This window comes from Esox lucius, chromosome 17 (assembly GCF_011004845.1).
Source record: "Esox lucius isolate fEsoLuc1 chromosome 17, fEsoLuc1.pri, whole genome shotgun sequence".
Taxonomy (NCBI): Eukaryota; Metazoa; Chordata; class Actinopteri; order Esociformes; family Esocidae; genus Esox; species Esox lucius.
Genome location: NC_047585.1, coordinates 20,341,054 through 20,353,620, shown reverse-complemented (window position 1 = coordinate 20,353,620; position 12,567 = coordinate 20,341,054). Strand labels below are relative to the sequence as shown.

The window sequence follows — 12,567 nt, the reverse complement described above, 5'->3', positions numbered from 1 at the left end:
AGGTCTAATACTAACCTGAAGACTGATAACTGAGAGGTCTAATACTAACCTGAAGACTGATAACTGAGAGGTCTAATACTAACCTGAAGACTGATAACTGAGAGGTCTAATACTAACCTGAAGACTGATAACTGAGAGGTCTAATACTAACCTGAAGACTGAAACTAGGATCACTAACACTAAACCTAAGACTGATAACAGAGAGCTCTAATATTAACCGAAGACTGATTAATGGGAGCTCTAATACTAACCCTACGAGCTCTATCCCAAAGATTTACTGGGAGCTCTAACAGCACCTCTAAAACAGATAAAAAGGAGCTCTAACCCTACAGCTATAGTGTACATTTTAACAGTAACAAGGCAGACTAAGACAAGCACAGTTTTTGAATCCAGTGATTGACTGGGGAAACAGAACCTCTTCAGACCCCAGTCTTCAGGGACAAGCCTCTCAGTCTGACAGCCAGGGAACAAGATCACGTTTTAACGTTTAACATGAAGGGCTCCAGTGGAGCCAATCAGTTGGAGAAAGGGAGAACTCTCAATTTGAGAAATAGTGTGTTCCATTTTAGCAAAGTAATGAGGGTTGCTGGTGAATTTGTAGAGAGACATCAGCATTTTGCTGTTTACTCCACAACAACCCTCTACACAGCACCCACACACTATGTGCATACAGTATACAGTAAACACACATGCGCACGCACGCACACACACACACACACACACACACACATTTTAAACCCAGTGATGAAGCCTGAACATGTTGATTACCAAACGTTGAACTGGTCCACTGCTTCCAGATTATACAAAGACCAAGGGTGGGTTCACAAAGAGAAAGAGGAAATAAACACTTCCACATGCAAAGCCTGAGGATGAGGCCTTCTTCACCTACAGAATACACTTAGAATTTAAATCTGAGCCATAGGACCAGTTATGTCCACATTTTAATACAAAAAACCTCTGCCTTCTGCAGGCTCAGCGGTTCGAATCTGCTGAGCCAGCATCATTCATTAGGCTAGCCAGAAATGTGGGTGAAGCTTAAAACGTAAATGAACAGTTTGGCTTTACTTTTCCTGTTGACAAAGACAGACAGACAAACTGTAGCAATAAATAAGAAGTTTAAATCAACTGGAGCTGTAATGAACCTGTCTGGAAAAGCACCAGACTGTATATTGCCCCCACTCACAGTGAGGAGGATGGATCCAGAGGTAAAACTTTACCATGTATCACCGTAAAATAATTGCTGATGGTGGAATCTTTGGGTTACCAAGTTTTTTGTAACTAGGCCAGAGGTTGGTTTGCAGGACAATGAACAAAAGCATTCCTCCAGATGCACACAAAAATGTGTCAATGACCACAGAATCAAGCTTTTGGAACAGCAATCCCAGTCCCTTGACTGAAAACCCAATAAAAAGGTGTAGATTTGGCTTAAAGGGAGAGTTCACAAGCAAGGACCAAGGACTCTGAAGGATCTGCATGGACTAATGCTCTCAGATCCTTTGGCATGTGTCCTCCCACCTCATCAAACATGATAGAAGACTGGGCAAGGGGATGTTTCACAATGTACTTTGTGAACGGGTGACAATAATTGTTTATTTTACTTCAAAGGTTAGATTTCTCATATTTTGAGTGCAAGTTCATGATTTATTTAATTGTGTTTTATTATCCATCTTAAGGCATCGTTTATTGCATGGAATTGAGAGCAATGGAGTTGCTCTCATTAATACTGTATTATTTTTGTCTATTTGTCATTATAATGTTAATTAGGGGCTTTCCATGTAAACAGTAATACTACAACTCACTCTTTTACTTCTGAGTTTAACAAACCATATAACATTGTTGCATTCCATCAGAATTCATCTGAACTTCTGACTTCACGCATAATAAACGTAATGAGGTAATCATATCTACCATGAATGAAATCATGTGTTGTAGAACCATATCATGTAGTATATGTCAACTTTAAGTACAAAACTGCCACAAACATTTTACTAAAACATTCAGGCCACTTCAGCAACCGTGCAGATGGGAAGTTTAGTTACAGAAAAAGTGATAATCTATCCCAAGAAACCCAAACACTGTAGTAAAACACAATTGGAAAATGTGTGTTCCAATTGTGGGAAAAAGGGTGACTTCTTAATGGTCATTCTGTGAAGTCCTGGTACTGTGTAGAAACGTGTCATAGACTCATAGCTATGTAGTTCATGTACATGAGATGGGGGATGAACTATAAATGTGATCTCTACCGTATTATGAGCTGTGTTATGTTGAACTGTGCTTTACTGCTAAAGCAGCTGGCGACTAATCTTCCCTTCTCATAAGGGCCAGAAATGACAAAATATCTTGAAATGCAGGTTTATGGCCAATAGTCCACAGCCAAGTGCTTCAACCAGCACACTGCAATCTTTTGTGCCTGACAACACTTAGCTGTGGTATATTGGTCATATACCCCCCCCCCCCCCATGTGCTTTATTTATAAAATGTACTTTTCTCGAGAGGAGCGTTCTTAGACATTTTCCAGGTGTTTTCACAGTTTATTTTATCATAACTTTGGAGATGACAACAATAATTTGCAACCTCTGTCCCTCAAAATATATTCATGGAGATTTTCCATTGGGCTTGCTTTTATAGGCTTAATCCTTGTCCGGAAAACCGTTCCCTCTGTGTTTTGACTGAATAGGTCACAGACTCAAAAGGTTATTACAACAACGTCAAAGACATCATGTCTCTTTCTTTCTAGAATCCAGCAGGAAGCACGCCATTCAACAAAGCAGGTAGTGTGGGAATGTGTGTCAAAATTTCACACATTAACAGTTGGACACACTTACATAATCCAGTTAATGATTTTCCCAGAGCTACTGACTGTGTCAATACAGCAGCATGGCCACATCATGTAGTACACAAAGACAGCTCACTATGTTGTGTGATCAGTCCCACCACAGTATTACACACATGAAGGTTTGGCCAGCCAGATGCCACAGTCAGCACTCAAATATGTTATACCTCAGTGTTTTCCCAACTCCAGCTAGAATACCTCTACAAGTAAACATCCTTGTTGTTGCCCTAGACACGCACACCTTATTATATGTTCTGCCTAATAATCAAACCCTGAATGAGTGGAACCCAAGGAGATTGTAAACCGCAATGACTAATATGTGTGCTGTTGGAGGTACTGGAAGACAGAAGTTGGGAAACCTGACCCTTGAACTTAAGTGGGAATACCAAAATGTTCCCCTGACAACCAATGTGATGTCATTCATTCAACAGAGGGAAAACCGCCGATGCATTAGAACATTTGAAGGCACCATTTGAATATTTCATCTGAAAGTAGGCAACAGATGGCCCAGGTATCCAAACATATTTCCCCAATTGAGCCTAATTAGGGAGAAAGTTCCCTGAACGACATTATTATTAAAAGCTGAAAGGGGATATGTGTGACTATATTGCCATGGCCTCCCACCCCTTTCTCCCATCCCTCTCTCTGTGCTATCTGTGCTCCCTTCTTACAAACAGGATCTGGAAATGGGCCCGGTGGAGCTCTGGGATTCAATGCAGTGGAGTTGATTGGCCAGCTTCCTGATATTGTCCCTGTACGAACATGGGCAGGATGGGCACAGTCTTCCTAACAGCCCAGACACAGGGTGGGGGGCTCATCAACATAAGATGTTGTTGTTCAGATGTTGTTTTCGTGAAACATAACTTAGGTAGTCACCAGATTGCCCGTCAAGTGGTTTTTGATTTGGGATACAGTAGGCTCATATGCTCGGAATTTTATCAAGAAAACAAAATGGGGGAGACAAGAGTATGTTTTTCTTATTTTCTGCCAGATATGTCTATCTGTGATTTTCATCTTTCAGTCAGTCAGAACCCAGAATGGCACTGACAGAAATTACATCTCTGTGGCTTTGAGCATCCCTAACAGCCAGCCAGCGAGCAAGCAGACACACTGGGTCCCTGTCACATTGGCTTAGTATCAAACAACATGGCCTGGCTAAGTTAAGTTGACCATGAACACACTGGCCGGAGCTGCCTTATGTATGCTGATGTTAATGTTGTCATCTCCACCATGGTGGTATTGAGGTTCAGATGCAGTCAACTATCAATAACTGTCTTATTGATAGGTCTAATGGGTAGGCTACAGCTAAATATATGACCCAAGTACTCATTTAAATTAGTTAATATATTGATTATCAGCAAAACTGAATTTCAACGTACATGAACACACCTGAAATTATGTTGCCTATAGCCTATCTGACATAGAACCAAAAACCGTAATGGTTCTGAAAAGTGGACAAATATTTAGGCCATAATTAGGTAACTTATTACATAACATATTGGTGCCTCGTCCCCTTTCCTACATCACTCAGTGGTTGAATGAGGCGCTATGGAAAGCGCTGGTGCCGCTGTGTCATCACTTACCTTGTCGAACTGTTTTGAATCTGATGGGGCCCTTACAATTCTTTATTATTGTCTGTAAATCATACAGGGGCAACCCAGAGATCGAGAGGTTTTCTACTTCCAATATCAACTCCCCCTCGGTTAATTTTCCACTTTTGTAAACCACGATATCCTCGTGAACTTGTCCGACGTAGGCAAACTCGCCATTCTCCGCGCCACCGAGCAGTGGGACATTCAACTCACCGCGAGCGTCTTTTAGGACCGCGCACTCGTTAACTTTAGTGGTCCAGTGATTCTTCTTTTGGATCACTTTGGACATGGTGAATATCTGTCACCAAACACGTGGTTTTGCCGAATAATAACAATATAGACAACAAAACGTGTCTCAGGACATAACATCCAACTCAGACACTACAAACTTTCTTTTTCTTTCCCTGAAGCATGAGTGCTGCTGTCAAAATCTGCCCATCATTAACATACAAAATCAAGCCATTCTTGTCCGATGGACCACTTCTGTAGAAGTCCTGAGCAGCTGGTCCTAATTTACAGATATTGTTTTCTCATCTTAACCTTTGCCAAGTAGGCTAATCCCTTTTTATATTTCTGCGGCTGAGTCCCACATTAACGTATGTCTCCACTTGTTAATCCTGGCTCAATTCTTTAAGAAAACCACTTTGAATATGTTCCGTTCAAAATCCAAGCCAAGGATGGTTTTCTTTAAATACACGCTGAGTTTGATTGCGGTACCACATCGATCACGGCTCCTTTAAGCAAGGTACTGTTGTCGTGTGTTTTGTAAATTTCATCCACTCTGAGTGTTGCTGTAACGATCGGGATGTGCTGATAGTAAAACTAGCGCATGCGTCCTGTTTCCCTCTGGGCTCCAGAGGGATATCCTGGCTATACCTATTACAGGGTCCTAACGCGCCGCCATGTCAATCTTTTAATCTACAGTACAGTATTTTTGAAAACGTATATATAAATATATATATATATATATATATATATATATATATATATATATATATATATATATATATATTAGCGTATGTACATATAAACTAACATTATCCATAATTTTTTAAACATCATATTAGGTGGTGTAAATTAAATAAAGTAAATTCATTGATACCAGTGAGTAGCTGAAATAAGATGAAATATCTAAATCAAAGCATGAATAAATGTTACTTGTTATATTTATAATTCAGTCAATTATTAGTATCTACACTACACTGTTTCTACACAGTATCATTAAAACACGGCCCTCGTGTATGCCTGACAAACACACTGGTTTTTAATAGTCTTACTGGAATGGAATTCAGATTAGATAAGAGCCTGCCACTTCACCAGATTAAGAATGTGTTCTTCTCTTTGGATTCCAGTATTTCAGGTTATTTCCTTGGTACATACACACAGCCTTTCCCCTCTGTGCCGTTAGTATGACGCTATGCAACTTGTTTTATTTCATGTTATTCAAACACACATACATAAACATTTAATAAGTGGTCTCCTATCTATAATAAATTTTTTGTATTAAGTAATAATGCACTAGCAAGTGTGTTATGTTCTTAGGCATGGAGTATATTGGGAATACACCTAAAGATGCCTTCTTGATATTATAAACCAGTTGCCAACATAGTTAGAGCAGTAAAGAAATTATGTAATGTCATACCTGGGGTATGTGGTCTCTTATAAACCGGTGGTTTAAATCCTAAATGCTGAGACAATATACCACAGGTATGACATAACATTACTTTTTACTGCTCCAATTGCTTTGGTAACCAGTGTAGTGGAGCAAAAAGACACAAGGGGGCGTAGTATATGGCCAATATAACACGGCTAAGAACTGTTCTTAGGCACGAGCGGCCTTTAACATAACATTCAAATGTAACATTCTAACTTCTTTTCACTGTTGCTAATTTTGTTAATTTTGTTTGCTGACAATGTAAACACATTTTTCTCTGCCAATAAATTGAATTAACACAGACAGGCTGGCAGAAGGACAGACAGAGAAGTGATGTAGGCATGCAGAAAGGCAGAGAAAGAGAGAGACATGCAGAAAGGCAGAGAAAGAGAGAGACATGCAGAAAGTCAGAAGACCGAGGGGATGAGAGAGCAATAGAGAGGGGAGAGTGTAAGGGGAGAAATTAGGAGAGACATTCTAGCAGACATTTGACAGCTAGGCTGAGATGTAGGGTCCAGATCAGCCTGTTTGATGGGGTCAGATGGACTGTGCCTCTCACCTAGGGAAAGCACATGAGCTTTTCCAAACCTAAAAATAACATTAAAAGTATTCTCTGTCCCATGTGAGGGAACGGGATGGGAAATAGAGTGACAGCTTTTAAACGCGTAGCTTCTTCATAGAGTTAAATCATCTCCGCTCTGAATGTACCGGACAAATCTGCACAGGGGTCTGTTTACCGGATGCTACTGAATCTGTCTCATCCCTGAGTTGTTTCTGAAAAATTAGAATGTGATGCCAGTCAATTTACCTGGAAATAACAGTAAATTAATAAATACCTTATGTCAAATAGTACACTCTACCAATTCTGTAGGTACATAGTTGAAGTGATGAATGTAAAAAAGTAAGCCAACCACAATAATAAATGTCTCATTGCACAGCTATTATTGTGTCCTTCCTGCCTCTGGCTGCTGACGTGTAATCTGGCAAAGCTGAATTAATTCATTACCAGACTGTATGCTGCAAGTGATACTGTTATCACCTCTCCAGTGCTTATATAATCCAGGGTCATTAGAGAGGGGACCGGAGCAGAGAGGATGCTGTGATGTGACTTTCTATAGTGGTGGTAGCTAGTGTTCCTTTGCCAGTCAGATGTTCTGTGACCTCCACTAGGGTTTGGGTAAAGCCATTGCGAGCTGCCTGTCACACTATGCCATAAATCTTTGGGCAGCCAGGGATCCACTGCCTCGATTGCAAGTTGTCCCTCCTCCATATTCATCAGTCTCTGACTCTTTATCCTCTATATCCACCAGTCTCTGACTCTCTTCCTCCTCTATATCTATCAGTCTCTAACTCTTTTTCTCCTTTACATCCATCAGTATGTGACTCTCCCTCCTCTATATCCATCAATCTGTGACTCTCTTCCTCCTCCATATCCATCAATCTCGGACTCTCTTCCTTCTCTATATCCATCAGTCTGTGACTCTCCCTCCTCCATATCCATCAGTCTGTGACTCTCCCTCCTCTATATCCACAAGTCTGTGACTCTCCCTCCTCTATATCCATAAGTCTGTGACTCTCCCTCCTCTATATCCATCAGTCTGTGACTCTCCCTCCTCTATATCCATAAGTCTGTGACTCTCCCTCCTCTATATCCATCAGTCTGTGACTCTCCCTCCTCTATATCCATCAGTCTGTGACTCTCCCTCCTCTATATCCATCAGTCTGTGACTCTCCCTCCTCTATATCCATCAGTCTGTGACTCTCCCTCCTCTATATCCATCAGTCTGTGACTCTCCCTCCTCTATATCCATCAGTCAGTGACTCTCCCTCCTCTATATCCATCAGTCTGTGACTCTCCCTCCTCTATATCCATCAGTCTGTGACTCTCCCTCCTCTATATCCATCAGTCTCGGACTCTCATGTCGTAAGCCTATGGCTTCTCCCTCTTTCGTTGTATGAAAACAAAGAATGTTCATTTTCCTATTGGCTGAATCTCTTGAAACACTGCATCTCTTTGTTTTGGCTTGTCAATTTACCTCCAGTTCTGCAAGGAAAGTTTACACAGTATCCATCAGTCCTTTATATCCATCAGTCTCTGACCCTCTCCCTCTCTCAGCAATACATCTGCAATTTTGTCTAAAATAGTAATCACTAACAATTTATCTTTAACACTGACACATTAATACAGGAGGTCAAAGATCGACATAATATTAAAGGACCAATACACTGTGTACTGAGGTAAGTTAACAAGCCAAAACAAGGAGATGCAGTGTTTCAAGAGATTCAGCCAATAGGAAAATTAACACTCTTTGTTTTCATACGACGAAAGAGGGAGAAGCCATATGCTCACAAAAAGACCATTCCATTAAATCACAAACTGAAAAAAAGTAAGGGAGAACAAACAGAGGAATATCTTAATCTTAACTTCAATGTTTCAAATCCCAAACAAAATGTGACTGGTTACAGTGACTTATGACTGTACTTCCATTGGTAACAGGTATGTAGACTAAAATGTGACTGGTTACAGTGACTTATGACTGTACTTCCATTGGTAACAGGTATGTAGACTAAAATGTGACTGGTTACAGTGACTTATGACTTTATTTCTATTGGTAACAGGTATGTAGACTATGTGCTGTCTAAACAAAAAAAGGGCTTAGGTATTATACTTTTAAGCATTGTCTAAACAGTTCACGACTGAAATGAATACCTGGAGAACGCTGGAGACATTGTGCCAGGATTCGTGCGTAATAGCTTCAGTTTCAGTCATGTGTTGGCATCTACTCAACTCTCCCAAACTGAGGTGTGGCACCAGTTTTATAGAGGACAGGGAGACAGTCGACCGCTGGGTCTTATGTTCCGCCTATTAGACAGTCACAATAAGCTCAATAAAAACAAAAAAAAATGAGAAATTGCACAAGTATGCTGTATAATACAAGGGTTTAAAGGTTATTCTACAGAATAACAAATAATTAGGCCGTAGAAAAGAGCATATGGTTTAAAGGATTGTGTTACTCCCACAGGTCCACATCTCTCACTGGAATAACACACCATACAGATATAAAAAAAACTAGTGATTCGGGTGTTCTCATCCCTGTGCCGTTAACTTCATCCTGCATACAGTTAGTCTCTTATGTAATGTCACTGTTGAACTTGCACCTTTTTGTGGCCCTTTACACGGAGCACGACAGAACACTTTAACGAAATAATTTGTTCATCTCGATTGAAACCAATCTTTTATGGAACAGCTGTTTGTTAAAGAGTTTAAAATCCAGTAGAGTAGCAGTCTAGTGGAGGATGCAATATGCATGCCTGTGAGAGGGAAAACCTTACACTGCTGAGGAGACCGCTTCTTTTGAGATGGATCCGGTAAAAGGTCAAAACACTACTTCATTTGTCAGCCTTGGGCCATCGTCACACAGTCCTTCTCATGATATGGAGAGGCTATGACAGGAATGGCTAATTTACTGCCCTCCTATCTCTAATTGAAATCTGTTCCTCCTACTTTCCCCTCGCTCTTGCATACTTCTTTCCCCCTCGCCCTCTTTCTGTCTCAGCCTGCCAGCCAACATTACCATCACAGAAGGTCGTGAACTGAGAGATGGAAAGGAGGAACGATACACCTATACTTCAGACCACACCCATACAGAGACCTGAGGGAGGCTGTTGACGGCTCACTAAAACACAGCTGCAATGATAATTGTCCCCACGGGGCACTTATGCAGATGAGCTGGAATGGGGATTTCATTTACTGAGTAGGATGTCTTAATGATGGATAGGACTTCTACTGTCTACAGTGAATATCTAAATCCACTTGCTATTGATTGTGGATGGTTGCCAAAAGAGACAAGTGGTCTGTATTGGTAGTCATCTACTACAGCATATGGCAACCAGTGCATTGGTCAAACAAACAGTATTACCCTGGCCTCACTCCAGCAAGTGACCTACACTAGTCCTAATGTTTCTGTGCTAAATACCTTATAGGGGCTCAGTAAGCGAGGAGGTCAGTTTTATGCCTGGATGTCTTTTTAATCTTCTTTTCCTCTATGACCCCATAAAGACTCACTCGTCATAATATCCACAGAGAGGCAGGAAGGAGGGGGCGAGAAATCCTTCCTTTTAACTAAAGCAGAACCGCAAAGCCCAGTGTTACCATGCCAGATTACAGATGAATAGCAATCAAAAAAAAGGCCATCAGATTATCTGACACCATTTAGAATTGCTGTGTTCCCACCAGCAGTGGGAGGTTATCATTGATGGTTTGTAAATTATTGTTTTTATTACTATTACATCAGTAGATTTTATTTTTTCCTCAACAGTATGAAACAACATCCGGAAGCAAACATTGATGACCAAAAACTAGATTAAACTAGATGCAGCACACGCAAAAACATAAAATGTCTAAAACAGCATATTGGACCATCCCAGAAGATGTCCGCACCATCTTCAGTACAGTAAATGAAACCCTTCGATCACATCTGTAGAATCCAAGATGTTGGGAATTCTTGCAGTGATGTGGACAATTAGGTTGAATCACAGGACAGCAGAACCGTTAAGAATGCTTTGTAAAACATACAATTCTGTACATATATTTTTTTAAATAATATACAAAAATATTTTCATACAGTGTTATCTCCATGCTCTACAGACGAAAATACAAATAATAATGATACAATAAAGCATACAATATCAACCAGCATGTAGTATAAATGTCATTTCCAAGGTCTGTAAAAGACCAATAAGAACAACATCAATGTAAAATCAAGACAGATGCAGAGCACAGTTCTACAAAATCACTTTAAAATCCTTATGGCATTGCATGTTTATTTAAATAATATAGTATGAAATGATTGATAGGTTGAAGAGAACTTACACCACACAGCCTTCAAAAACCTTATTGGGCCTGACATGTTTTAGGTAAAATATAGCAAAACCAAGAAGATGTTCTCATGTAAACACATTTTGTGTGTTCAGCAGAGGAGTGGCTTGTCTGTCGCTTCATAGAGACCTGCCACAGTACAACCGGTCTCTCTACGTTACAATCAGTTGGCACTACACTACACTAGTTCTTGTCACCTTTTAGAATGCTTTCCAAGCCCCTCCCTTCTGTGGTAAACCAATGAGCATGGATCATCTTGTGATCTGAACTGGGAGTTTCACTGAGTTGTTCATCAGGCTTGACATTTACAGCACCGGAATGTGTGGATGAGCATGTAGCAATGATGTAGAGATGCCTAGACGGATGACACCCTGAACGTGTTCAGCCTAGTGGCCTGTTTTTAAGCAGGTCTGTTAGTGCAGGCCTTGCATCCTGATCAATGGTGTTTCTAGAAAATATTACATTGGGTGGCAGAAGGGCGGCAAGTTGAAATTCAAGGTTGGCATATCATTCTATTGTTGGTTATGTCCACTTATACAAATCCAGCTACTGAAAATGGTCAGTGTAATGTCTTGCTAATAAATATCACAAGTGTTCAAAGTTTGGTGCAAGTCTTTCGAGTGTGCAAAATCTCTATGAGTGTTGGGAGTTCCCTGAGTATTATATATGCAACTCACAAATTGAGGGAAAAGATGCAGTGTTTTACTTGGACACATTGTTTATATTATTCTGCCAAGTGCAGAAGCATAAATCATTGCAGAAGCATATATCATATATTGCTTGAAATAATACACAAACCCTAAATATAGGCTACTGAGGTTATAGAGTAGCAATTTAATAACATTCTAACAAAATCTACATTACAACTTTTAATCACATATGACCACACATCACATTTGGTAGATGTTATATAGATGTCCAGAGATTAAAGTGCCCCCCCATAATGTTGTTTTGTGGAACACTTTGGAATTACGCTTTGGAACTTGTCTCGTCTCCATCACGACCGAATCCAAAATGTTGTTTCATGACGAGCAGTGTGTGTAGGCTGGCTAAGTTGATCGCTTGTAGCGATGCTTTGGTACGCGCCTCGATATTTTCTAGCGAGACAGGTTGTAATGAAGCTTCAGTACTCCTTTCAGATAAAAGTAAATGCCCTTAGATGACATATGAAGCTTTGTTTCTGCACTGTACCAGCTGATGTGCTCGCTCTTGGCATCGAGTCCAGTTTGAGTATATAAGGAAATGAAACGCTGTTCATTTTCAAAAGTGGGCGACAGTAGTTTGATGCATTGTTATTCCCTCACTGTCCTGTTACCAAAACTCAGATGCTGTTCAAAACACATGTAAAATCACACAAATGTTGTCTCTATTTATTTCTTTACTCACTGATTAAACATGCACTTTTACATTCAGTATTCACATACTACTTATGCAAATAAAAACCGATGTTTAAGAAAAAAGAATACACAAATGAAGTGTAAACAGGCTTTTGTAAAAAAAAAATATGTGGCTATAGTTATAGCCCATTAAATATATTGATTTTGCATTGCAAGTGATGTGACTGATGTGAGTCCTTGAAGTGGATGACTGAAGATTCCGTTGAGCCAAT

General features: G+C 40.2%; 1 protein-coding gene across 7 annotated transcripts in view; it reads right to left on the bottom strand.

The window, feature by feature from the left end:
• magi1b (membrane associated guanylate kinase, WW and PDZ domain containing 1b) overlaps nucleotides 1–5,235 on the bottom strand; it is a 130,238-nt gene extending 125,003 nt beyond the window's left edge. For all 7 annotated transcript variants that reach the window (XM_010881723.5, XM_010881722.5, XM_010881726.5 and 4 more), the window contains exon 1: nucleotides 4,417–5,235. In XM_010881723.5, coding sequence (XP_010880025.4) covers nucleotides 4,417–4,714 — 298 coding nt within the window. In that variant the 5' untranslated portion in view covers nucleotides 4,715–5,235. The remainder of the gene's footprint in view (nucleotides 1–4,416) is intronic.
• Nucleotides 5,236–12,567: the final 7,332 nt, after the last annotated feature.